This window comes from Colletotrichum paranaense (assembly GCF_030867605.1).
Source record: "Colletotrichum paranaense strain IMI 384185 chromosome Unknown Scaffold_3.1, whole genome shotgun sequence".
Taxonomy (NCBI): Eukaryota; Fungi; Ascomycota; class Sordariomycetes; order Glomerellales; family Glomerellaceae; genus Colletotrichum; species Colletotrichum paranaense.
In genome coordinates, this window is record NW_026848961.1 from 3,653,141 (window position 1) to 3,677,594 (window position 24,454).

At 54.7% G+C, this 24,454-nt stretch overlaps 9 protein-coding genes across 9 annotated transcripts; 3 read left to right on the forward strand and 6 right to left on the reverse strand.

Moving 5' to 3' along the window:
• Positions 1-568: 568 nt before the first annotated feature.
• On the reverse strand, positions 569-1,609 carry CPAR01_04804 (uncharacterized protein; the record flags this gene model as incomplete). The annotated part of the gene is made up of 3 exons (XM_060489084.1): positions 569-877; positions 970-1,391; positions 1,456-1,609. The coding sequence occupies 3 exons, from the start codon at positions 1,607-1,609 to the stop codon at positions 569-571; spliced, it is 885 nt and encodes a 294-aa protein (XP_060353290.1).
• A 1,058-nt stretch (positions 1,610-2,667) lies between these two features.
• CPAR01_04805 (uncharacterized protein) lies at positions 2,668-4,262 on the forward strand (the record flags this gene model as incomplete). The annotated part of the gene is made up of 4 exons (XM_060489085.1): positions 2,668-2,823; positions 2,885-2,913; positions 2,968-3,649; positions 3,726-4,262. 4 exons carry the CDS (start codon positions 2,668-2,670, stop codon positions 4,260-4,262), a joined length of 1,404 nt encoding a protein of 467 aa, XP_060353291.1.
• A 1,177-nt stretch (positions 4,263-5,439) lies between these two features.
• CPAR01_04806 (interferon-induced GTP-binding protein Mx1) lies at positions 5,440-7,892 on the reverse strand (the record flags this gene model as incomplete). Its single annotated transcript, XM_060489086.1, has 5 exons — positions 5,440-6,279; positions 6,330-6,503; positions 6,663-7,298; positions 7,355-7,456; positions 7,518-7,892. 5 exons carry the CDS (start codon positions 7,890-7,892, stop codon positions 5,440-5,442), a joined length of 2,127 nt encoding a protein of 708 aa, XP_060353292.1.
• Positions 7,893-8,719: 827 nt separating this feature from the next.
• CPAR01_04807 (GRAM domain-containing protein) lies at positions 8,720-13,416 on the reverse strand (the record flags this gene model as incomplete). Its single annotated transcript, XM_060489087.1, has 3 exons — positions 8,720-9,378; positions 9,429-12,160; positions 13,010-13,416. 3 exons carry the CDS (start codon positions 13,414-13,416, stop codon positions 8,720-8,722), a joined length of 3,798 nt encoding a protein of 1,265 aa, XP_060353293.1.
• A 1,678-nt stretch (positions 13,417-15,094) lies between these two features.
• CPAR01_04808 (uncharacterized protein) lies at positions 15,095-15,516 on the reverse strand (the record flags this gene model as incomplete). The annotated part of the gene is made up of 2 exons (XM_060489088.1): positions 15,095-15,139; positions 15,187-15,516. 2 exons carry the CDS (start codon positions 15,514-15,516, stop codon positions 15,095-15,097), a joined length of 375 nt encoding a protein of 124 aa, XP_060353294.1.
• A 977-nt stretch (positions 15,517-16,493) lies between these two features.
• On the forward strand, positions 16,494-18,264 carry CPAR01_04809 (uncharacterized protein; the record flags this gene model as incomplete). Its single annotated transcript, XM_060489089.1, has 2 exons — positions 16,494-16,517; positions 16,579-18,264. The coding sequence occupies 2 exons, from the start codon at positions 16,494-16,496 to the stop codon at positions 18,262-18,264; spliced, it is 1,710 nt and encodes a 569-aa protein (XP_060353295.1).
• Positions 18,265-18,372: 108 nt separating this feature from the next.
• On the reverse strand, positions 18,373-20,139 carry CPAR01_04810 (JmjC domain-containing protein; the record flags this gene model as incomplete). Its single annotated transcript, XM_060489090.1, has 1 exon — positions 18,373-20,139. One exon carries the CDS (start codon positions 20,137-20,139, stop codon positions 18,373-18,375), a length of 1,767 nt encoding a protein of 588 aa, XP_060353296.1.
• Positions 20,140-20,608: 469 nt separating this feature from the next.
• Positions 20,609-22,974, reverse strand: CPAR01_04811 (mitochondrial division protein 1; the record flags this gene model as incomplete). The annotated part of the gene is made up of 4 exons (XM_060489091.1): positions 20,609-20,884; positions 20,936-21,951; positions 22,010-22,619; positions 22,702-22,974. Coding segments are annotated over 4 exons (2,175 nt in total), but the record flags the coding sequence as incomplete, so codon positions are not given.
• Positions 22,975-23,538: 564 nt separating this feature from the next.
• Positions 23,539-24,404, forward strand: CPAR01_04812 (chorismate mutase; the record flags this gene model as incomplete). The annotated part of the gene is made up of 2 exons (XM_060489092.1): positions 23,539-23,609; positions 23,675-24,404. The coding sequence occupies 2 exons, from the start codon at positions 23,539-23,541 to the stop codon at positions 24,402-24,404; spliced, it is 801 nt and encodes a 266-aa protein (XP_060353298.1).
• Positions 24,405-24,454: the final 50 nt, after the last annotated feature.

Consider the following 24,454-nt stretch of genomic DNA (forward strand, 5'->3'; position numbering starts at 1 on the left):
TTCAAACGGCCAGACAAAGAAAACGATGGGTTTGACTAAATGCTGAACGGACTTTCGGACATGATATGGCTCCGCACTGTAACTGAGATTCAACTGAGCTGCGATCGATGTTACAGAGCATTTTCCATTGAGGGGCTAAGTGAATACTAGCGTAAGTAGCAGGCGTCCGGGCACCAATCATTTTACTGGCATTTCACCGCAGTCCATAAATGGTACCGTGCAGATCATCGTGAAGCCGGTGGGATACTTCAGGTTCAAGAACTGTCTGAGATGACGTGGAAGCTCAGAAAGAGTTTGTAGGAACTTCGGAACTTAGGGAATCGCCGCTCCCTGAAGACTATTTTGAGTTGTAAGGATCAACGACGGCTAAATAGTCAAAAGTTCGCATACTACCACAGTATATATGTTTGTATTGAGGAAATCCCTTCGATGCTCAGCCGTCAGGAGAAGACTCCACATTCCCGAGCTCCTCGAATACATCAACTATTTGCACATGCATCAATCTGCTCATTATACGTCATTGATTCTCTTAACATTGGGACCGGGTATCTTTTCCATCTCTCTTTTTCTACCAAGCACCAACAATGCCTGCTATGGGAATATCGATACCTGTTGTGTACGAGGCCGTCTCGCTCAACAAGTAGACATACGCGCCGCCCAGCTCCTGAGGCAGTGCTAGACGCGGCATCCCACCGTAATACTTCATCTTGGTGTCCCAGTCAGGAGAAGTCTCAACGTAGTACGTCAACGCAGTCTTGACGAAGCCAGGCGAGATTGAGTTGACCCGGATGCCATGCTCGGCCCACTCCATGGCCAGCGTATGTGTCATGTTGCGGATGGCACCCTTGGTCGCACCGTATGGTGCAGAGGGAGCGGCCTGCAAAGCAAAAAATGGTCAGCCAGTCAGTCAGGGAAACCCCCTCATCATCCATCACCTCAACCATTACACACATGCACACAAGGACTTACCCGGTTCGGTCTGTACGAAGTCATGCTCGCAGTGAAGACGATGCTCCCCTTGCATCCGAGCTTGATAAACGCCCTCGCGGCGGCCGTCGCACAATTCCAAGACCCGTTCACGTTGAGCTTGAAGAGCCGGTCAAACTGCTCCGGCGTGAAGTCGAGCGCGGGCTGGTGCTTGGTCGCGCCGGCGTTGGCGACCATGCCGTCGAAGCGACCCGTCACGGCCACCACGGCGTCGACGGCCGCCGCGACGCTCCCGTAGTCCGTCACGTCGCAGTGCTGGAACGCAAGTTTGCCGGGGAACCGCTTGAGCAGGGCGGCGAAGTGCTCCCCCGGCTCGGTGATGTCCAGGCTGTACACGCACGCGGCGTCGTTGGCGAGGCAGACTTCTGCGATGCCTAGGCCGATGCCCTGGTTTGCACCCGAAACTTTTCGTGGACGGCGTTAGTAGGTGAACAGCCTCCCTGCTTTATATTGCATGAGGGCACTTACTTGCGATGACTTTGTCCTTGAGAGAGACCTTCCAGTCAGCGCCGGCTGGAGGCAGTGTGCTGAGATAGGCCGGAGCATCGTTTGTGCCGTTGGTGGTGCCGTTGGTGGGGATTGCGGCGGTCCCGTTGCCGTTTTGGTCAGATGAGCCAGTCATTGTGAAGGTGTTGATGTGTGTGATGCGCAGAACAGAACGATTGAAGCCGGCTTTGATTCAGATGCAACGACTAACAGAGCTGGTGAATTGACTTCTAGATGGTATAGTAAGCTGAGAGATACAGAAAACCTTTCCTTGCCTTAAGTAAATAGAGGAGCGGGCGAGGAGAACGTTGATGAACGCAAGACTCGCCGGCGCCGTGGGGTTCGTCAGAGATCGAACAACAAGAGGCTCCCGACACGCGGTCCGGTGCGGATGCAGCTTCCGGATCGGCTGTAGACGGGTCATCGCGTGGTTACTCCGGACCGTGTTTGTCACCCACAGCCGCATGTTCCTCAACTTCTTACACATACGATAAAGACACCACGAGCCGGTGTTCGCATTGCAGGTTGCAAGCCACTCCCGGGAAGCCGCTTGCCTCGAGACGCGGTCCTCCTAAGAACTGGGCTAGTTTCGATTATTCCCAGCCCCATTCTTTTTCACTGTCCCCGAGTCGCGGCAGCACGCCCTCCCTCTGACTTGCGCTAGTTTGCTAGTTGATTGCTCTTCCGGGGTCTCCCTCCCCCAGACCCCGCAAAATTCGGAAGATTCGTCTGAGGGCCCCCGGTTCCCCAGATTGGGGGAGAAAACATGCCAAATGACTTAGTTCAGATGATCTACGAATCCTCGTTGGTCGTACGACCACCATACGAAACCAGGCTGCCTCTAGGCAAGTTGCGTGTAAGCTGGTAAGGGCGGCACGCCGCACTCAAGACCGAGGCAGGTTTTCCATCAAAGCTGACAAGTATTACTCGGACGCTATCGGTAACAAGTCTCGTTTTGATCATTCTCTTGTCTCGGCCGAAGCAAATATACGAGAGTTAGGGAGACAGTTGTGAAATACATAAGACGCTTTTCCTTGCCAGTTGCTCTCGGTTGGCTTTCGGTTGGCAACTCCGGGCATCTGTTTGGAACTCTGCTTCTATACTTCTTTTATCCAAAAGTTCTCTTGAAGATTTCAAGAGTACCAAAGGGTCTTGTTACCAAATTCCGAGTCAACTCACAGAACGTTGTCGACAATGGAGAAGAACGAGACTGCAAGCAACGAGCATGAACATGCTCTCTCCAAAGGCGTGGAGCTGGTGGGCGTAGACGACTATGTCGCCAACAGCGATGAAGAGAAGAAATTGGTCCGCAAGATCGACCTCTACTTGCTCCCTCTAATCTTCGTTATGGTTCGTAACTTGATCAGAACAATTCTCTCGAAAACACGCCCCTAACATCGATGATTCCTAGTATCTCCTATCTTACATGGACAGAACAAAGTACGGTCTCACCAAAACACAACCTCGAACCCTATGAACTGACAATATCCGCAGCATCGGCAACGCCAAAATCGCCGGCATGGACCGCGACCTCGACCTCGACTCCTCCCGCTACTCAATCGCCCTCGTCGTCTTCTTCGTAGGCTACGTCCTCTTCGAAGTCCCCTCCAACATGGTCCTAACCCGCACCCGCCCCTCCCTCTACCTCCCCGGCATCATGTGCCTCTGGGGCTCCGTCACCATCGGCATGGCCTTCACCCCCACCTACAAAGCCCTAATCGGCTTCCGCGTCGTCATGGGCGTCCTCGAATCCGGCTTCGCTCCGGGCGTTTTATTATTGCTCTCGTCGTGGTACAAGAAGGAGGAGCAGAGCAAGAGGTTCGCCGTCTACATCTCGGCCGCCATCTTGTCGGGCGCCTTTGGCGGGTTGTTGGCGGGTTCCATCACGAGCGGGCTGGACGGGGCGCACGGGATCGCCGGGTGGCGGTGGTTGTTTGTCGTCGAGGGGGCCGCGACGGTGGGCGCTGCGTTGGTTGCGTTCTTTGCGCTGCCTGATTTCCCGGCGAATACTTCGTTGAAAAAGTTTAGTGAAAAGGAGAGAGAGCTTGCGATTCGGAGGCTCCAGAGTGCGGCGGAACATCTTAGGACGGAAGAGGAGCCTCGCCTGGGACATTGGGCTGCCTTCAAGCTCAGCATGATGAGCTGGAGGACTTGGCTCTTTGTCGTTGGCTACATGGTGAGTTTGTTTTGCAGACCAAATAACCCCTTTTTTCCACGATCAAATAAAGCTAACACCTTCCCTTCCATCACAGGCCATCGTCGGCTCCTCAACACTCTCCTACTTCTACCCGACCCTCGTCTCAGGCCTCGGCTACAAATCCACAGCCGCCCAATACATGACCATCCCCATTTTCGGCATCGCCTTCGTCTCCACCGCCGTGACGGGCTACTTCGCCGACCGCCACTCGCGCTTCCGCGGCCTCATCCTCGGCGCCTGGATGACCGTCGCCATGCTCTGCGCCGTCGTCACCTGCGTCGTCTACGACTTCAAGGCGCGCTACGCGCTGCTCGTCATCATGGCCTCCGGGCTCTGGGCCTCCAACGGACTCGCGCTGTCGTACGCCTCGGTGAGCTTCGGGTCCATGCCCAACGAGACGAGGGCAATTTCGCTGGCGTTTGTGAATGCCATGGGAAACCTGGCGCAGATTTACGGGGCGTACCTGTTCCCTTCCAAGGATGCGCCTAAATATCTGATGGGATTTGGGGTAATTAGCGGGTTGTGTTTTACGGGTGTGGTGTCGTATGTTGCGCTTCATGTCTTTTTGAGGAGAGAGATGAGGTCGGCATGATTGCTCTTGCGTGGACTGGGTCGCAATGTAATAGGATTAATTAAAACATGTCTATTAAGATTCTCCTTTCCGGAGAACTCAGACGCTTATTAAAAGCTGACGTTACACAAAAGCAGCTGAATGTGCCTTTCTTATGCGGAATTACGCCACACTGAGACATCAGACAACATAGCTGACCTATAGGGTGCAAGGTCATCTTCGTTCTCTATTCAGCATGGAAACTCAGAGACAGATGCGTGTCTTACTGTCACAAGCACTACTAAGAAAAACAGGTCCGTGTCTAGACTCCATGGCGTCAAACCTCCTCATCTCCCTAGTCGTTATAGTCAGACCAGCCGCATCCGAATCCATTGTCTATTCCACACGAATTTTTTTCACCTTCTGAAAAAATTAAGTATCCCTTTCCTTGTACTTATTCATTAAACTTACAATGTTTCATTCTACGTCTCCCAAAGTATATTCCGTAATGAACACAAGGCAGAGAGAGCGGAAGAATCTATGTGACTGATTTATAATTTGCTTCGGCGGCCCGCCACAACAGTGCTAGATCGCGACACGGCGATGACTTCCGGCGGTTGCTCGCGGTGGACTTAGTACGGGCCCGGATATCCTCGTCGAGTTCCTCGGGCGCGACATCTGCATTGTCCGGCGGCATCCGTCAAGACCGTTGGCAATCAGACCAAGTAGTAAGCAGGCTGCGGGAACATAGGGCTTTACTTTTGGATTACAAGTTGTGTCTTGCTTTGTGGTAGTCTCTCTCTCTCTCTCTCTCTCTCTCTCTCTCTCTCTTCGTTATTCACGATTTATAGCAACGACAAGATGTACTCCAAGCAAACCCTTGTTGAGCAGATAGGCATTCCCAGAACATGATGGTCGGGCCGAGCAGAAGCTATTTGGGTCTTCGCCATCTGTTACACATAAGATAATTACCTAGCGGCAAGATACCTTGTCACATCATTGGCTACTAGAAAGCCTCTTTGGAAGATTGACTTGAATATGGAAGAGCATACGCTCGTTTCACTTGCATCGGCTTTGTTGTCACAAGGCTGAAGTGATAACGGACGAAATCCATAATTTCTTTTCTGTAACTCTACGAATCAAGGTTGATGATGCACACCTGATACGCTGGAAACCCAGAAACTCTGGAAACCAACACAACTTGAATCCCCAGGGAATCTTACTTGGTATTTTCCAGGTCCTGCAGCGCGAGCTTCAAGTTCAAAATGTTTTGAGTGAGAACCTCGCGTTTATCCCGCGTCGCTGCGTTCTCTCCGGCAATCATCTTGAGCTGCGTGTCATCCAGGCTCATGACCAGGTCAGGTGTGAAAATCTTGAGAGGGCTGGTCTTGGAATCGAGCAAGAAGTGAAATATGACCTGCTGCAGCACAACATCAACGAATCGCCTCCGAGCGACCATGTAGTAGCTACGGAGGGCGTCGTGGATATCCTCTCTGACCTGCTCAGCGTTGGAACGATCGGTTGTAAGCTTGGAGAGCATTGACTTTGGCACCCACCAGCCTGCAGCTCCGGAAGACCCGTCTTCTTGCTGAGACGCAAAATCGAAGGGGCTTCCGTTGTTGTTGTTCGCCCCCAGCGTGTTTTCCCCGGAAGCAGGACTTGCGTTCGTGCTCGGGTTGCGTGCAGTAGCGCCATCGACGTTTCGGACGCTCTCCGGGCCAATGGCCTTGTTGATCGCTTGCTGAAGTCTGGTGGCCTGTGAAACTTGAAGATTGCTGTCAAAGTAGTGGTTCATGGTGTAGGGCTGTCCACTAAGCTCGACTTCAAGGAGGAACTGAGCATGATCCAAAGCTCGCTGATAAGCTGCACGGAGCTTCGGCAACAGAAGATGGTCATGCAACATCTCGAAGGTGTTGCTGTCGCCTTCACATTTGCGTTGCAGTGTTATGCGAATGAACTTATGAATGACCACGATAACCTGACTAACATGCTTCAAAACCAGGGGCGCCCACCTCTGGGTCTGCTCCTTGAAGGTCTGTGCTAGCAATGAGCCTGGAAACTAGACTTTTGTTAATGCTGAGCATGATATGTTGTCAGAATGGTACTCACCGAGCCAATCTCGGCAGTGCGAGATCTATGAAAGAGAAATTCAATACGGCCTAAAAGTAAGCCTTCTACTGGCTTGGGGCATTTGAAATCCATATGCTTCAGGATATCGCCGAGACAACGAGCTGACTGCTCGTCCATAGGCACTTTGAATCCAGGAACAGGACCGACCTCCTCCTAGCTTTGGCCGTCAAACTCATGTGTATGGCCATACGATGTGAGGACCTTATTGAATGCCTCATTCAGATTGACGACGCATGTGATGAGTCGAAAGTGTACGTCGTATTGGAGCATGCCCATTCCGCTGTAATTTCCGTCCCGAGCTCGAATACAAACCTCTTGGAAACCTGATGCAATATTGGCAAGGTATCGTCGCTGAGCATCTGCTCGAGATCGTGAAGGACCTAGGCGACTGAGCAAAGTTTCAGTGTTATTGAGTCTACGATGTATATTGGCCTCGATGTTCTTATGATCCTTCTTGAGAAGGTCGCCAAGCAAGTCTCGCATACGGGTACCGAGGCCGCTAACACCAACCCGAAATGTCGATTTGATCCTGTTCCACGGACGAGCAGAGAAGAACGCCTTCTCCGATGAGTTTCGATCTGTCTTCGTTGAGGCTCCTTCGTCCTCACTCCGATTCTTCACCACACAGTATCCGAGGCGGAGGGGATGGCGTTTGCCCTCAATAAGTTCGCATACGATCTGCTGAGTGACGCGCTCGGTGGCAAGGTCGGGCTTGGTGAGAACACCTATAGTTCGAAGCCCCTCTGGGTCGACTTCTTTGGCAAGAGTCAGAGCCTCCTGGGTTGATGCGTCGACATTGCAAGGGATGACTGCCAGAATGATGGTACGCTGATCTTTGATGTATCTGTTGACTATGTTTCTGACGATAGCAATGTCATTGTTGGTGGTCAGGCCCTTTGTAGGCGTGCGGAGAATACCCGGCACATCAATGACGGTCAAGTGATATTGCTGGTGTTCCAAGGTCAGCAAGTTTCATGAATCGACAACGTCAGACTTGAACGTACGTCTGGGCTGTTGATCTCAATCTTGAGAATGTCTTCAGCAAAGATCGGTAGCTTTGAAGCATCCCCATCGTTGACACCGCGAAGTTCCATGGCTTCGTTCGCCTGAGGGAGGTCGTACTTATCAGCATCAAGACGTTGGCCTCCCAATGCGGGCTTTACTTACCTTCATAAAGACATCCGCCAACGCCAGGTCGTTCTTCTTGACAGAGAATCCAAATTTCTTCAGTCCCTCCATTCGATCCTCGTTGGAATCCTGGCTCGGAATAATAGAGATCTGGACGCTCTCATAGGCATCGCGGCGACAAGTAATTTGGGTCGCGTAACGGGTGCAGAGCTCAGGACCGCGGGGGAAGGCCAAACCCGTCATACACTCCAGGACAGAACTCTTACCCGAAGACGGGTCACCTACCACGACAACTTGCGGCAGTGGAATAAGGTCGGCGACGCCGAGATTGCAGAGTTTGTCAATAGTTCGCATGCAGGCATCGTCGCGGAGCCACACACGGGCAGGGTTGCCGTCGTTGTGGTTGCCTGACATGTTGATTCTCCCTCCGTGAATTGTCTACGATATCAAGGACCTCGAGTAGTGGAGAATTAAGGTGATGGAATAGTAGACAAAAACATGAGGATACGAAGAATAAACTCGAGACAATGTTGGATAGTTGGCAGAGGAAGACGGGTAATGTTGTCGTGTTCGATAGAGGCAAGCTGCGTCTTCGAGGTTTGTGAAGTGGCAGAAGAGAACAAGATCGAGGTAGGCAAGCACCTGCTGCTCAAAAGGAGGGAGGTGGATAGAGGCGTGCCTTCCAGTCCGCTTCGATAATAATGTGAGAACGAAGCGCGGTTTCTCTAGGGTCACGAAGAGATGATCCTTCCCGCCGTGCCCCTGTTGCCGGCAAAAAGTAAGAAGGTCGAACGAACATAGAGAGGCCAAGAAGACGCGTCTCTTCTAGGGTAGGTACTGCCTACTCGCTTATTTGGTGTATTCCAAAGCTCAGGAGCAGGCAACGGTTCTCTGTGCCTGCCTTTCAAAAATAAGTAAGATAAAACAGCCTTTGTCTCTTGAATCCCGATCAAGAAACTGGCTCTCACAGTAGGTAAGTTAGCGAATTTGACTGGCACTGAAGAGGATTGACCATGCCACAGCTTCGCATCTATCGCCATCGTAGACCTTGCGGCACGACTGACAAGTGGGTTGTCGATATAAAATGACATTGCTGATGCTGATCTACTCAAGCCCTGATTGCTCGTCGGCATCGCTACTGAATATGCTACACAATAAAACATAGAAATGAGAAGACACGTTGTGTCGTGCCGTAACCTGACTCGCTGCACTTTTCCGCCTCCCGTTCCTAGGGTATTTCCTCAACCGGATGTTGGCTTCTTCTTGTCCATGACGCCCTTCAACACCTTAAGCTTCTCTTCCGTCACCTTGATTGCCTCTTCAATCTCACGCTCATCCATACGATCCTCTCTGGCCCTCTCCTCCACAGTACTTGGCTCCATTGCTCGCTTCCGAATGGGCAAGCTGCCTTCGTGCAAGCGCTCCAACCCAACTCTTTCCTCCAACCACTCCCAAAGTTCACTCTCTTCGCGCCTCCACATCTCGTCGTACGCCGCAAGACGATCCGGATAACCATACATGCGCATGTCTCCAGACGCTTGTCTGCCAGGCAGGCCAAAGCCAAACCACGTAGCAACGAGAAGGCCAACTAGGAGGCCATACATCATGTTGCCCGTGAGTAGTGGTTTGGCAATGTCGAGAATTGGCTCGAGAATGCCGCGGACAGGCTCCAATGGACCCCAATTCGTCTTGGGAACATGTCTTGGACGAACCTGCTCGTCTTCGGCGTCTGTTGTTGAGCCGGCCGCCTTGCTCTTCTTGCTCTTCTTCTTGCCCTTGGGGCCTGAGCCCGCTCCCGCACCGCCAGCGCGAGCTTTAGTAGACACAGCTGATTTCAGACTAGCAAAAAGGTCTTTGCAGTACTGGGTCTGGCCATCATTGGCTCCCTTTTCGATAGGACCTTCATCATGTTAGCTCATGCCATCGACGTAGACCAAAACTTCAACTTACCCTTCAACCAACTCTTGCCCGTCCACTCAATAGTGCAGTTGGATTGTACTCTGGTAGAGTTGTTGTCGGCCCACGTCAAACAGTACTTGGTCTTGACGCTGAAAATGTTGCCGTTCGGTACATCTGGGGTTTGTGTGGTGACGCTAAAGTTGATGGCTTTCTCAAAATCAAGATGATCCAAGGTCTCCGTTACAAGACATTTTGTCTGCTTCGGACCGATGGCACCATTGAGAGGCTTAATGTAAGTGAAATACCGAGACTTATTGTCGAGAGTCAGCCCCTTCTTGTCCTCCATGGTCAACTCTGTACACTTGGCCTCAACAGTGAGCCATTTTGTCATCCAGGTGACCGAGGCTGGGCCGAAGAGCAAGTTATACACCTTGCCCAAGGGCGCAGGAATGACATCGTCGCCGACAATCCTGTCGTAGTGCGTGTCGGAGTCTCCGCAGTCGGTTGGCGCATGAGTGGCCGGACCAGGGAAGTCATTGCCGCCTGGAGCAGCACCGACAGCCTCCTTGACGACATCGGCGACAGCGCCATTAGCACCTGCACCAGATACCTTGCGAGAGACGGTCTTTCCACCTTCGGGTTCAGCGTTGACTTCTGACAGTTGCGTGACATCTTGCAAGTCCTCTGCGTCGTCATCTTCGTCGTAAACGTCGTCGTCATCGCCAGAATCACTTTCTTCATCGGTGCCGGACAAACTACCATCATCAACATCTGCTACCACTGCACTATTCGCGTCAACCTTTTCTGTCTTGTCACCACCAGTACCCTCGAGCTGCACTCCGTTTAGCGAGCTTTGCAGGGTCGGGTGACCAAGTTTCCAAATATTGACAATTAGGTCGTAAGTCGAGTCTCGACTGGTGAAACTGGCAAAAATATGCTTGGCATGTAGGGTCGTGATCATGAGTCCGTTCTTGAAAACCAGGGCCGTGCTGCGCTTCTCAACGCTTACTATTTCGTCAAAGCTCATGACAAGCGTGGTCGACCAGCCGAGGATGTTGCTGCTAAAGCACAAGTGGCCTTCGGATACGTACAGGCGGCCGTGCGCCAGGATCTCGCGCTGCAACGCACAGCTGTAGTCTTCGATGAGGTAATCGTCGTCGGGCACGCTCTTGAAAAATCCATGGAAATCTCGATTGCGCTTCTTGCTCGCAACCGCGAATCCCGTAAGTTTCGGTACGCTCGCGTTGGCTTGAGGGTGAGCAAGAGACGCGTTAGCCGCAGCAATGGCAGCGCCAATAGTAGTAGCCGTACCTCCCGACACAGCTGAGCTTCCTCGCTTGCGATGGCGTCCAATGGCGCTTCGAATACTTCCACTTCGTTGGACTCCTGAAATCTTGTCTTCGTGTATGCTGCCTTGCGGAGGGGTTCGGTCCCCGGCACTTCCTGGATCGTACAGTGATTGAGGTCTCGCCGCGTTTCGGCCGTCGTCTACTCCGAGGTCACGCGTGGCAGCGGCATAGGCAGCGTCTGTCGGGGCTGACTCGCTTCTAGCTCGTGCGTCCGATTCGGGGAATTTTGCTGTAATGGGCGTTCCTGCATTGCTGGCTGTGTCCGTTATACCTAATTGACTGAGGCTGAGCTCGCCCGACCCAATGGTCTTGACTGCTGGCTCTTTCTCCATGGTCGAGCCTGTTGCGGATGGAGGTGGCGGCTCGACCTCGGGCTGCTCGTCGATCTTGATATCGGGGGGTTTAGCTACGTTCTTGTTCTTGGGAGGGGTCGGTCCTATGCCGGTATTCTGGATGGTACTTGTGAGCGAGGTCGCGGCGTTTTGCGCAGCCGAAAAGACGGATGAAAAGAATCCGCTTCCGCCGGATGGAGTTCCTGGGTTGCTTGCGGTCCCGTTCTCGGGGGTGGGCGTCAAAGGCGCGAGGGTTATGTTGGACAGTTTGCTAGGCCCTATACTTCCAGATCCTGATCTACCCCTGCGGTGAGCAAGCATAGTACCCGTGGCAGAACCACCATTCGTGTTGCCTGAGGCAGTGACAGAAACTTCGGGAGCGGGCTGCGGAGCTGGGGCCGGCGGAGGAGATTGAGCGTAGGGTGCGTTGTGGTCGGTCGGTGTCGGAGGGGTGTTGACGATGACGGGCGTCTTGTCGGCGTTGGGCGGGGTTTGGGGTACGAAAGAGGTGTCGATTCGAGATGTGTTTGTGGAGGCCCTGGAGCGACGTCGCTCAGGTGAATGCGTTGTTGATTGTTTTACGCGAGATGCATCTGCGTCGCTCGTCGCATTCGGTTGTGGCGGGGTCGGATTGTCTAGAAACGGCTTTGTGGTTGTGGTGAGGTCAGAGGTGGAAGCAGTGGCTCTGCCTCGGTCTCTTGTTCTCCGCGTGTCTCGGTCGTGGTCGGGGGTTTCGTCACCGCCCAGGGACCGGTCGGGGCTTGTGGCGGCACTGGGAGTCTTTTTTGACTTTGTAAAAACACCTTTGAGACGGCCAACGGGGGATGGCGATCTCGTGGTGTTTTTCTTTGGTGGCACAAGACTTGTGAAACTGCGTTTGGAGCGCAAAGAAGAATCTGTCGACGACTCGACGGATTGCGTCCGCTTGGCAGAGGAGAGAGTGGATCGCGCCGAGGCGATCTGGGAGAGTTGGTCGTCCAGTATCTGTGGTTGGGGTTCAGGCAAATGAGTTGCCTGAACGATAGGGGAAGAAGTAGTCAAGTAACCTATTTGCGAAGGATGTGTCGATATGGCACTTGGTCGAGAGTGCTGAGAAAGAGATCTAATGAGAGGGGGCGGAAATCGTCGTGGTTAGATAGTTGGTATTGTATGGATGGTTACATGGAGAGACGAAACAGTAGGAGGTGGTCGGGGGAGACATGGACGACCCTGACCCCGTTTGTTCGCACTCGCTTGAAATGGAACATTCGTCAGGGACACGAGTTAAATGTGCTGAAGGGACCCCCAGGCAGCTGTCATACGGCGATTGCCGCAGAGAGTGGATGAGGGGGAGCTGAGACCCATGGACCACGGAGCAGAGAGAGAGGAGAGGAGAGCGCATCAGCCCCCCCTCCTCTCCGACTCTGCTAGTCTCCCAGTCCCAGAACCCCCCGGACCAGTGAGAACTGTCAGACCAAGGATGGCCAGAGCAGCCTACTACGGACGCTAAGCCCGCTGTCCTTTCTCTGTCTCTCCACTTGATATGCACAAAAGAGAGACGGCGCCGTTGCGGGTTGTGCCAGCAGACTGGGGCCGAGTTGCGTAGCACCCGCAGTAATAGCAGCTAGGTACTATTCGTAGCTCGCCTTGTCATTCGATGGAGACGCCAGTGACGATTTTGAACGATGGGGGGGAATGCGCCACGCGAAAAGACGTGGCCTTGTGAGGTGGTGGTGAAGAGCACGGAACAAGTGCGCTCGGATGCATACATATGTAAGGTGGTGGGAAGATTTGAAGGATGAGGGTGCAGAGAAGCCAGCCCCAACCGTGTGCATAGGTAGTGTAAGGTAAGATAGGTAAGGTAAGATGGTGGGTGGATAGGTAAGACGGGGTTAGGGATAAGCAGGAAAAGGTGAACATAACCAGTAGAGATGAAGAGAGACAAAACATGCGGGAAAGCAACACTACTCACTGAAGATCGTCAATATCAGGTTCGTCCAGCGACAGCATGCTCGTGGCTTCCTCGGTGCTGGCATCGTCCGCGTCGTGGGCGGCGTGGCCGTGCTCGGGGTAGTGGCCGTAGTCGTAGTCGGGAAACCCTGTCGAGCCGTCTTTTTCCAATCCAAAGCTGTCCGTGTCATGAACGTAAGAGCCGCTGTCGCGTCTGTTAGATAGATGGCTGGCATCGTCGTCTCTGAGTGCTGGAGGCGTAACAGCTGGAGCGGTAACTTCTTCCCCCTTGACCCCTATCAACAAAGCGGCCGTGGCGGCAGCGGCTTCATCTTCTTGGGCTTCTTGTTTTCTGCGGCGGCGCTTGGCAGCGATTGACTTTGGTAGCAGCTTGCTCAGAGCTCCTCCGCTTTCATTGGCGGTGTCCATGGTTTCTCGGGCCAGGGTTCTGGTGATTTCCTAGGATCGTGAAGCTCGCAATTTTCGTACTCTTTTCCGAGCAATGTGTGTCTGCAGTCTGGCGGGTTGTTGCTGTCAAAGGCTATACGCGCATTGGTTGCGAATAGTGGGCACGATGATCATGGTCCGCGGGTGCAGGGAATTGGCAGTATGGAAATTAAGGTCGAGAAGGCAAGACAAGCCTGGAGAGGACCCGTAGGGAGGTGCGATGCGAGGTAGGGGTGTAGACGGTATCTGTAGCTGTAGACCTTGTGTATTGTTTGTGTATGACGGTGAATTATTTGGAAACGAAGCCGCGGGTGTTGTGTCGTTTTCCGAGTTTATGCGATACAGACGGGGCCCCGTTTAATGTTGTTTCTTGTTTGTGAGTCTGTGAGGTGGTGCAAAGTGCAAGCGCAAGCATGAAAAGGTGAGTGAATGAAAGAATGAATGGGTCAGGCCATGGGTGAGAGCAAAGATGGGTTCGCAGTTCGCAGTTCGCACTTCACGGAAAATGGGTAAGTTTGCAATTTCTCTGGAGACGGTGCCGGAGCCGAAGGACCCAAAAGGAAGATGAAGATAAAAAACCCGGCAAGGAAGGAGGTCCAGGTTCTGGTTGCCACCTTGATTTCTATTCGCACCAAAGGTAAGAGGTTCCCGTCGCACTCCTCAAACCCAGGTCGTCAGTTTCAACTCTGGCCAAGGCAAGAACCACCAAGCCGGAGCTCTCTTTCCACGAAGAGCGTCATCGTCACTGGAGGCGAGGCAAGTTCCTGGGCCAGGCGGGTTCCTCCTTCCTCCTTCCTCCTTGGCTTGAAACGGATGGGGTACCTTGATTTGTTAGTGCAACCCCATTACATAAGCTCATCTTTCTCACCTCCTCCTGTTCTCCCCCGTCTCCTCTCCTCTCCTCATAACCCTCAAAATAACCAAATGCAAACTCACACGGGCATAACAGCCGATTGCTTCTTTCTGCCCGCTTGCCGACAGCTCTCCATTATTACGAGCGGCCTGGAATCCCTCAGAATCGGGAATCTGGGGCCGTCGATCTGGCCAGCCTCCATACACAGTAGACCTGAGCCACCCATAAACCATGTTACTGCTGCATTATATGATTGACACCCGCCACCCGTGATCCGGGAAAGACACTGCGCTGCTATTTTGGTTCAGTGAAGTGGGCAGTGGCATCTCTTTTTTGGTGGATCTATTGGCGACTGCGCAATCCCAATATGCAAATCTCCATTCCATCTCCACGTCAGCCAGCCAGCCAGCCAAACATGCCATAAATTTCCACCTGCGAATTGCACCTGGGATCTGGGACCTGCATCGGGATGATTCCGCCAGATGCACCCAAAGTCAATCTCTCCAAGGCCCCGGCAAACTGAAGAGTATGCACGGAGTAGTTATGTGGCTGAGTGTGAGGCGTGCCCCCTTAACAGAACCAAGTAGCATCTCCTGAGTTCCCGACTTCCCGTCTCGGCTCACTGCTCAGATCACATCTCACCACCGGCCGAAGAGCTCCATTCCACTCTAGCCGGATGCATCAGCACCACATGGTCTCTGGCGTACCTTAGGTAGGTCGAACCAGAGAGACCAGCAGATCCCAACCAGCGTATCAACGGCTGGCCCGGAGCCTTTCATCCCACCTTTCTCACCTACCTAGCCCGAATCAGTCCGCCAGTCCGCACTCCTCCTCCTGGCGATGCATGCACGTCTGGCAGATTTGCAGATGGTTTTCCCAGCAAGGTTTCGATGACTGACCCGATTCGGGACGGTTGTGGCCGTTGGGTTGCCCTTTTGGATCAGGTGCTGGCTCCGGGGGGGAACCATAGCTACGTCAGGGGCCTCCACAAGTGCGAATCGTGTCTCGCGGGTTACGGTCTGCGGCTTGCATTGGTGCTTCGCCCTTCTTTTTCCTTCGTCGTGATAGGCTCGTCTCTGGAGCGACGAGACACCGCGCAACTGGATATTGGACAAATGCCGTCCCCTCTCGCGATTGTCAGGGCGGGGAACAGGTGGCAGCCACAGCGCAGCCAAGTTCCAACACTCGCAGACACGATGCCCAAGTTTCTGGGTTCCTTTGACATGCATTTTGCGTCATTCAGAATCTCTCAAAGTGTTGGCCTGTCTCAGTTCCGGCACTTACTGTCATCGTCACCGTCTGGATTGACGAGTCACTTCCTACCGACTTACCTTCCAGACCTTGCACCGCTGTTACTTGACTTTTCATCAACATGTCAAATTTGGCAATGCAAGTGACGACTGGTGGCTTGAATACTTTGATAATCTAACGTTTACTATAGATACAGTATCATGATCTGCTCGACTGTCTCGGTGCTTTGTATAGCGTGCCCTGCAGTGGTACAGCGGCACCAACTTCCCTTCACAAAAGCCGTCCGAAGTCTCTTTTGAATTTTCTAGCAACATCATCGAGATGTCATTAGTCGGAGTAAGTAAAGCTAGCTTCCAACAAGTCGCTTGAGGCAATTACTAGCACTTGGTGACGTGGGATCGGTCTCTTCGCTTCCTTTGGACCTTGACGATTTTGGCAAGGTGCGTGGGTGGCCGCCAGCGGGAAGACGACGCTTTGACGAACGGAAAGCTTACGTACTCCAACCGCCCAATCTGGGCCCCTTTAGCCCCCTTCTAACTGGAAGCGAACCAAGCGTCGTCCCGCGTGCTCCTGCGCCTATTGTCCACTGCCCACCACCTGACTGCAACCGGAGAAGAGAACAAGCGGGGGCCATCTTCTAGCGACTCTGGGGAAACCTCCGCGACCGCAACACCCCGACCCAACCACCGGTCACCGAACATCAAAGGCCGGTTCGTTGGACCTCCTCCGTACCTCCATCGGCGCATATCCGTACATCCCTCCACCTCCCCTCCACTACCACCGTCTGTATCGGTCTGAGGCGGTCGCGTGATCCAAGAGCAAACGTGCGGACAGCCGACTTGGAGCAGGAACCAACCCCCAACCGACCTCCGAAACCGAACTGGCACCAGCACCCCGTCCCTTGACACATCACCGGCAGCCCACCTAGGCAGCCCTACAGTTCTTTTTCTACGCGATGGACGAGTCTTCGCTTGTCAAGGTAACCTCAGCCCTAAAAGGCACCTGTGAAACAATGTCTCTAGCAACCACTGGTCTAACAGCAAATCACCCAGGCGCATGACCATGCCAAAGCAGCCTCCAACGCCCAGCATCAATCCGAGACGACGGTAGCAATCAACGAGCACGCCCTCGCCGCCGGCGAGTTCGCCAACGCTGCCCGCTCCACCTCCAGCATCGAGGCCCTCCGCACCCTAAAGCTCCTCGAAGAGCACCACCAGCGCCTCGCCGAACTCCTCAAGATACCCTTTGACCGTCGCGCCGCCGCCAGCCAGAACCCCTCCTCCGAGACCATCGACGAGAAGCAGGAATCGCAAGCCTCCGATGCCACGAGCGATGTCTCCTCACCCGATGATGGCCGTACCAAGTCCAGATCAGGTCAACAGCAGCAGTCCGCTGGCGGAAGCCCCGTCGCCACGGTGAAGGGTGTTCCGTCTCTGGCGCAGCAGCGCCGGTACCCGAGCCGCGAGATGACCTCCTCCATCGCGAGCAACCTCGCCTCGGCGCGAGGCATCCGTGGGAGCAGGAACCGCAGCCAGCCCATCCCGCCGAGCGTCACAAACGACCAGGCGCCGGGCAACATGGAAGTCCAAGCCCGGCGGGACGGCTCGAGGACAAAGATGCAAAACGTCCTCGATCAGTCCGGCAAACCGGGATGGATCCCGCCAACGGCCGACTCCCCGCGAAGGGAGACAGAGCCCAAAAAGACGGAAGAAGTCGCCTCGCCCGCCAGCGACGACGGATACTCCCGCTTCTACAGCACCTTTGGCAACATCATCAACCGCCTCTCCGCGCCCCTGGCCTTCGCAGGCCTACCCCTCATCACCGAGGAATCCTCGTCAATCACCTCGTCGTCATCCGTCCCCGAACCCCACGCCGAGACACCTCCCGAACCTGCCTCGGCAAAGCGCAGCAACAGACTCAAACCCTCCCCAGCGGCCCCCGCCGAACCGGACCTCTCCAAGATCTACTCCCGCGCCACCCTCCGCGCAATCTCGGCGAACAACCCCAACGACTCCTTCTACGTCGTCCCAACGAGCGGACACACAATGTCCTACGCCAACATCCTCAATTTTGCAGACAAGGAGAAGCGCCGCCTCGAGGCCTCGCTCCACAGCGGCGTCAGCGGTGGCGGAGGGGGCGCAGGTGACAGCCTCATCGAGGACGACGAGGACGACTTCGTCGACGCCCGCGAGTCTCCGTCCTTGATGATGGCGGCACCAACCTCCCCCGGCGTATCCCGACGTCGGGGAGCCGCCAGCAAGCCCAAAACAGAGCAGAACCTCAAAAACACCGTCGAGGAGCTCTACCTCGAAAACAGGGGGCTCAAGGACATGCTCGACAAGCTGAGCAAACGGCTTCACGCGTTTGAGGCCACGGCGCAGAATTCGAGCCTGGCGCTGGCGGAGAGTATTCGTCTAAGACGGCCCGGGTCGCCTGCGACGGTCGGGGCGTCTCCTTTTACTACCGGTGGTGGTGGTGGTGGTGGTGGCATGTCGAGCACCGACGCCGTGTTAAAGGCGCGGAACAAGGAGCTCGAGGAGCAGATGGCCATGGCGATGCAGCGCATGGAGGCGCTGGAGAAGGAGAATCGCACCATGGCGCGGACGCTGGAAAAGTATCGCGAAAAGTGGGAGAAGTTGAAAGCTGGGGCCAAGGCGAGGCGTCAGGCGCAGGGGGGCGCGGGGGAGAGTGCCGAGGCGGATGAGGCTGCTGCTGCTGCGAGCTGATGCCGTAGTTGATGAATACTATTTAACGTAGATGACATGATGGAATGAAAACATGACCGAGGCTTGTTATACATATACCTCTTATTCGAGAGGCTCAAAGTTATGAAATCACTCGTCTCCCCTCCCCTGCGGCCCAACATAATGATCCCCGTTCCACCAAAAGCTCACGCTGAAACTCACACTCAGACTGCGGACGTAATGCCACCACCCGATGGGAATATACAACACTTCTCCCGGGCCGAGCACACAGTCCCAGTACCGCAGCCCCCGAAACTCCTCGAGCTCCATCGGATCCCGGCCCTCCGTGTCCGGGTCCCAGCCCTCCACGGCGCCGACGTCAAAGGCGCTAGTGTTGCTCATGTCCACCTTTTTCACCCCCTGACCTCTCTTTCCATCTCCATCTTCACCCCCTTCTTCTCCTTCGTTTCCATCGTCGGCGTCGAAATCGTCATCACCATCAAACCCCCTCGGACACAACGCCTCCGAATCCCGCGGCGCGTATAACCGCACGTACTTCTCCCCGACAACCTGGCACAGCAGGTTATGATACCCGTCCGTATGCAACGGGGTAATCGTCCCCGCGGGGCCAAACCACGCATTCACCAACGGCACGTCGAGCTCCGGCTTGTCGGCGGCCTTGTTGAGCGGGTGCGCCGGCGGCGAGGTGAAGCAGTGGTCCGGCGTGAGGATGTCGTTGAGCAGGTGCGGGAGCTGCGCGAAGAGTTCGTGTTGGGCGAGGTACGTCGTGCCCTTTTCTGTTCCCTTCTCTGACCCCGTTGTTGCTGTTGTTGTCCTCGTCGTAATTGGTGTCGCTGTCGATGCTGCAGTCGACGGAGACCCAGACGCAACCACGCGCGCCAACAGCTCCCGGAACGTAATCAACTCCTGCGTCCACCCCTCATCGACATAACTCCGCCCGACCTCCACCGGCACAAGCCTCCGCCCGCCATGCGTCCTCGACATCAAGTACCCAGGCGACGACCACGGTCTCGTAGAGAGCGCAGGCCACTCCGTCATCAGCGACGTCAGAACCAGCGGCTCCGGCCCCATGTCTACGTCTTCGCCCACACCTGCCTCCTTGTCTAGACGAGACCGACCGTCCAGGTACGCTTGAAACGCCGACATCGACAAGTGATCCACGGCACGAATAGGCCGGGTCACAGGCGGCGTAAACGTCCGCGAAGAAGGAAACCTCGCCGGGAGAGGCGAACGCGGTGAAGACGATGGCGCCGCGTCGTCGAGGTACCCGAGTAATCTCGAAATCGTCCTCCTCCCGCGCTTCAAGCCCGCCCCGCCGGCGAGGATGAGCGCCTTGTCTAGCACGGCGACGAGATCATCCAGCACTTCTCCTTCATCGTCTCCCTCTTCCTCACTCTCTTCCTCTTCATCTTTCTTCTCCGTCTTCCCGCCCCGCGACGCCCTCTTGGCAACATACAAAAACGCCACCGCCGAAAACTTGAGCAGACTGAGCTCCGTATACAACAACCTCCAACAAAACGGCAGGTCCGCGTAGACATAGTCGTAAAACCGGCGGTAGGTCCGCTCAATCTCTCCGTCGAGACGCTCAATCACCGACTCCGATCCTCCTAACAATGGTGACGGCGGCGGTGGTGCTGCTGCTGCTGCTGTATAGTCGCTCAAATCCACACTATAGCCCGCTGCCGCGCACAGCCCCAGAACCTCAAAAGCCAACCCCTCTACAATCCTCAAAATCTCCGGACCAACGGGTTCCAGACTGTGTCCTTCGGTAATGCTCTCAAACGGTCGCGGAAGCCGGGGTAAATCGGCGGTGAGGTGGCCGACGACGTCCGCGTAGATTGAAGCCACTGCACCGCTGCACTCTTTGATGAGGGCGGGGTTATCAAAGACGGACATTTCGAAGCTCCCTCTTCCCCCAGAGCCCTTCTTCTATGCCCTCATACACACGCCCCCTTTTACTCTCTTGGAACTTCTTGGTGATGGTATAAAAGGCTCTCATGGAAGCCGGATGCTGGATTAAGTCTGGTGGGTTTTGGCGTGGGTAATTGATGCAAAGGTACGAGAAAAAAAAAGTTGGAGATGTTTGGTTGAGCGGGTCTCCCTCCGTCTGATATGGCAATTACGTCCTGCATTTTAGCTCGGGAGCATGTCGGATGAACACCCCTACATACGTAGCTGCATAGCTTCAACGGCTGCGTTCTCAGAGTCGAAAATAGGGGGTTTTAGACTTTAGCATTGCTATGTCTAAATGTCAATATACCCGGGTCACCTCATCACATCTCCTCAGCGTTGCATTGCTTTCCCATCCTCTGCCTGTGTCATAATCGCGTTGTATTCGCTCTGTTGAAAGGGGGTTCTGTATACTCTAACATGTCCATACTCCTACAATACCGTCCTGTCGTCCCTCCACCAGGTAGCCGTCCTTGACACGTACACGCTCCACGACGGCAGGCGTCTTGCCCTCCTCGGCATCAGAGATGCCCGCACCGCAGTCCCATTGGCGGCCTTCCACCTTATCGTACACCTTTACAACGTCCTCGCCTGCTGCGCTGACGATTCTCCGCTCATCAAACATCATGCTTGTGATAGCGTTGTCGTACGCGTAGGCGTCGTAGATAGATCCTGTACGGAGATCCCAGATCTGTTGATGATTAGCAATGCCCTAGGTTGAATGAAGCAGGACCAAACTCACTCTGATGCTCCTGTCCATGCTGCCAGTCACAAGGTGAACGTCATCGAATTGCAAGCACGTCACCGGTCCTGTGTGTCCCACTAAGCTTCGGTGAACCTGTCCGCTTCGCAAATCCCACAACCGAACCATGCCGTCGGCAGTACCGCAGGCAAGAGCAGTCTCGAAGACTTGGAGGGCACCGATGAAATCGGCTTGCTGCGCGGGTGCCCGGTTCGTCTGCCTCCAGGAGCTTTCACTGCCGAGAGACGCGGATGCCTGCGCTGCAGCCCACATAACGTCCAGAGTCTGAACGCATCGGCCCTTTTCGAGATCCCACTGTCGCAATGTCTTGTCTGCCGAGCCGGACACGAGCGTATCGTTTCTGAAGTGGAGTGCCGTGATTTCGTCAACGTGAGATTGCAGGGTGTAGAGGTGGCAATCTCTCATGCTTCCTTCAGGAGGCTCAACCGGTCCATCGTCGGGGTTCTCAAATGCGATGCCATCTTCATCTTCGTCCCTTCCGTACTGGCTTCCGTGGGGGTCGTAGTGTGCCTTGCTCAAGTCCCAAAGTCGAATCGTTGCGTCCATGCCACCGGTCGCGAGGAAGTTGTCGTCAACCTGCAGTGTGCGAACTGAGGCCGTATGCCCATCCAGCAAACCGATGCATCGTCCAGCATTAAGATCCCAGACCCTGATCGAGTCGTCCATGGCCGAAGTCACCATTGTTCCGAAGGGTGCGTCAAAGTCGAGAGCCGTAATCGTATCCTGGTGCGCGCGAATTTCCCTAATAGCCGTGCCTGCTTCAAAATGCTCGTGCAAGATTGGCATCGATTTCCGGCGGACCACTCTTTTCTTTGCCTTTGATGCAGGTGTGCCAGCTGTTGTTGGGAGCTTCTCGTACACCGACTGTGACATGAAACCAGAGTCATCCTCACCAGCCAGGTCTTCCTCGGTCTTCGTAGGTGTGTTTATCGCAATCGACTCGGCTTCGTCGACAAGCTCCTGAGCGTCTTCTAACCGTGTCTCGACATCCATGACTGGAGCTAGTCAGTACCGAGCAAGTCACCTAAGAGCTCAGATGGTTGTGCAACTCACGGTCATGTTCCAGCAATGTTTCCTCCTGCTCCAAGTTGGCCAGTCTGTCCAGGATGATCCGGCGCATACCGTGCAGATTGGCAATTTTGTTGTCGATGTCACGGATCTCACTACTTGCCATGTTTTTCCGAACACCCAGCATCTCGAGCTCGTGCATCATCGAGGCCTTGTCTTTTTTCAGATTGTGCAGCGCTTGCGGTGTGCCGGCAGTGTTTTCCGTATCCTCCAAAAGCTTCCTGCCCCTCGATACCCGCCGTCGGTGCTTCCTACCTTCTTCGGTCAGGTCCGGGAAGCTCGCTTTGAAACCCTGGAAGAGGGAGTAGGAATTGTCACTCTCGGGAATGTTCGCTAGCAGTTCGTCGGGTAAATACGTCAGGGCGCGATGCTGGATCTCCGTCGTGGACAGCTTGGACCGGACCATGTCTGTCGGCGTCGTTTTTGCCATGGAAAACATGCTTCGTTGGATAGTTGGCCGCCGGAGCTGCTTGTGAACCTCGGCCAGGGCGCCATGGTAGTGGTGATGATTACTGTTCCCTTGCTCGGACAGAGGACCCATCAAATGGCTTGCTGTTGTCGTGACCTTGCGCCCGAATGCTTCTATACCGCGAGTCTAGGCAACGATACGACACTTTGGTCAATCATCCAAGTTACGACGGACAAAGTGGTCACGCGAGTGGCAAAGGTCAACTTACAGACAAGACGGATTGGTCGTCTCCGGCGGCCGCATCGTCGTGGAAGCCATACTGGTCGTGATCCGAGGCGGCCATGCGTACGTGTGCTCTCCCGTCCGATGTGCGCGACAATGAGTGGCACAAAGGGGAGGAGGCGAGGGAGGACGAACGGGGCGGAAAAGGAGGAAAGGTGGTGATTTCGCAGCTGGGCGTTGTGGGAACAGCTCGCTCCGGGTTTGTGCTTCTTGTCGACCGGATCGAGTTTTGTCGTCTCGGTCGAGAATCAGATACGTATCCACACTCCAAGCAGTGATCCCGGCAAGAACCCGGTTGGGGACGCCTCCTGTTCTGGATGACGCGCTAAACACCCGAGAAGCTCCCTGCACGGGGCACACGGGCACACGGGACACCTGGGCACGCTAACGAGGTACGAGGCTGCAAGATTTGGGGGGGCCACTTCAACTGTGAAGGATGGCAGGGGCCACTGATTGGTGCCCGCTTAAGCCACCCGATCTCTTGGGGGCAGCGACCTGCAGGTGCAGTGCACGGGGGGTCGGAGACGGGCAGCCTCGCGCTTGTGCTGCGTTGGGACGAGTCTTTTTTTTTTTTTCTGTTCTGGAGTGCCCGCCGGGGACTTGTCCCTTTTCGCTGGGAGCGTCATCGGCCTCGGTTGTCACCCGCCCGCACCCAGCCAAATCCTCACGACCGTCAAGCTTTTTCCCCTTTACGACCCGACAATAAGCAGTCCGAATGCGTTACCCGCCCCAACCCGTCGTCCAAACTCCTTCTGCGCACCAGCATCACTCCCAGGGACTGGTCTACCAATATCCAACCGGCTTTCAATCAATTGACGACGAAATGGACTCTCTCATTGACCTATCGGACCCCTCCAAGGCGTTGGATTTGTCCCGCATTCGCTACCAGTTGATGTCGGTTCCCCCTCCAACCTCCAATGTTGGTTGTTGACTCACAACTAACTACAACGACCAAACAGTCGTCTCGAAGATACCATCACTTTTCACCTTATTGAACGGGCCCAGTTTGCTCGTAATAAAACGATTTATGTCCCCGGAGCGCTCAACATACCAAACAGCGAACTGAGCTTCATGGACTGGTACCTCTGCGAACAGGAGAAGCTGCAGTCCATCATCCGCCGCTACGACTCTCCCGACGAGTACCCCTTCTTCCCCTCAGCCGTCCAGAAGCAGATCCTCAAGCCCCTGCACTACCCGCGCATCCTGCACCCCAACGACGTCAACGTCAACAACCAGATCAAGGACTTTTACGTGGACAAGTTCCTCCCCGCACTCTGCCCCGATTTCGGCCGCGAGGACCGCGGCGAGTCCCAGGAGAACTACGGCTCCTCGGCTACCTGCGATATTGCCTGCCTCCAGGCCCTCTCCCGTAGGATACACTTTGGCAAGTTTGTCGCCGAGTCCAAGTTCCAGTCCGATCCGGAAAAGTACACAAAGCTCATCAAGGCCGAGGACCGCGAGGGCATCGCCGAGGCCATCACCAACGCCGCCGTGGAGAAGAAGGTCCTCGAGCGCCTTAGGCTCAAGGTGTTGACCTACGGAACCGACCCTTCCATTGGAGCAGGCCCGGAGAACCAGGCCAAGATTGACGCCGATGCTGTGGTGGCCATGTACAAAGACTTTGTGATACCCCTGACCAAGGATGTTGAGGTCGAGTACCTCATGCAGAGATTAGAGCCTGTAGAATAGACTACGAAATGAAAGACAATTGCTTAAAATCATATTACTTCTTTTTAGGG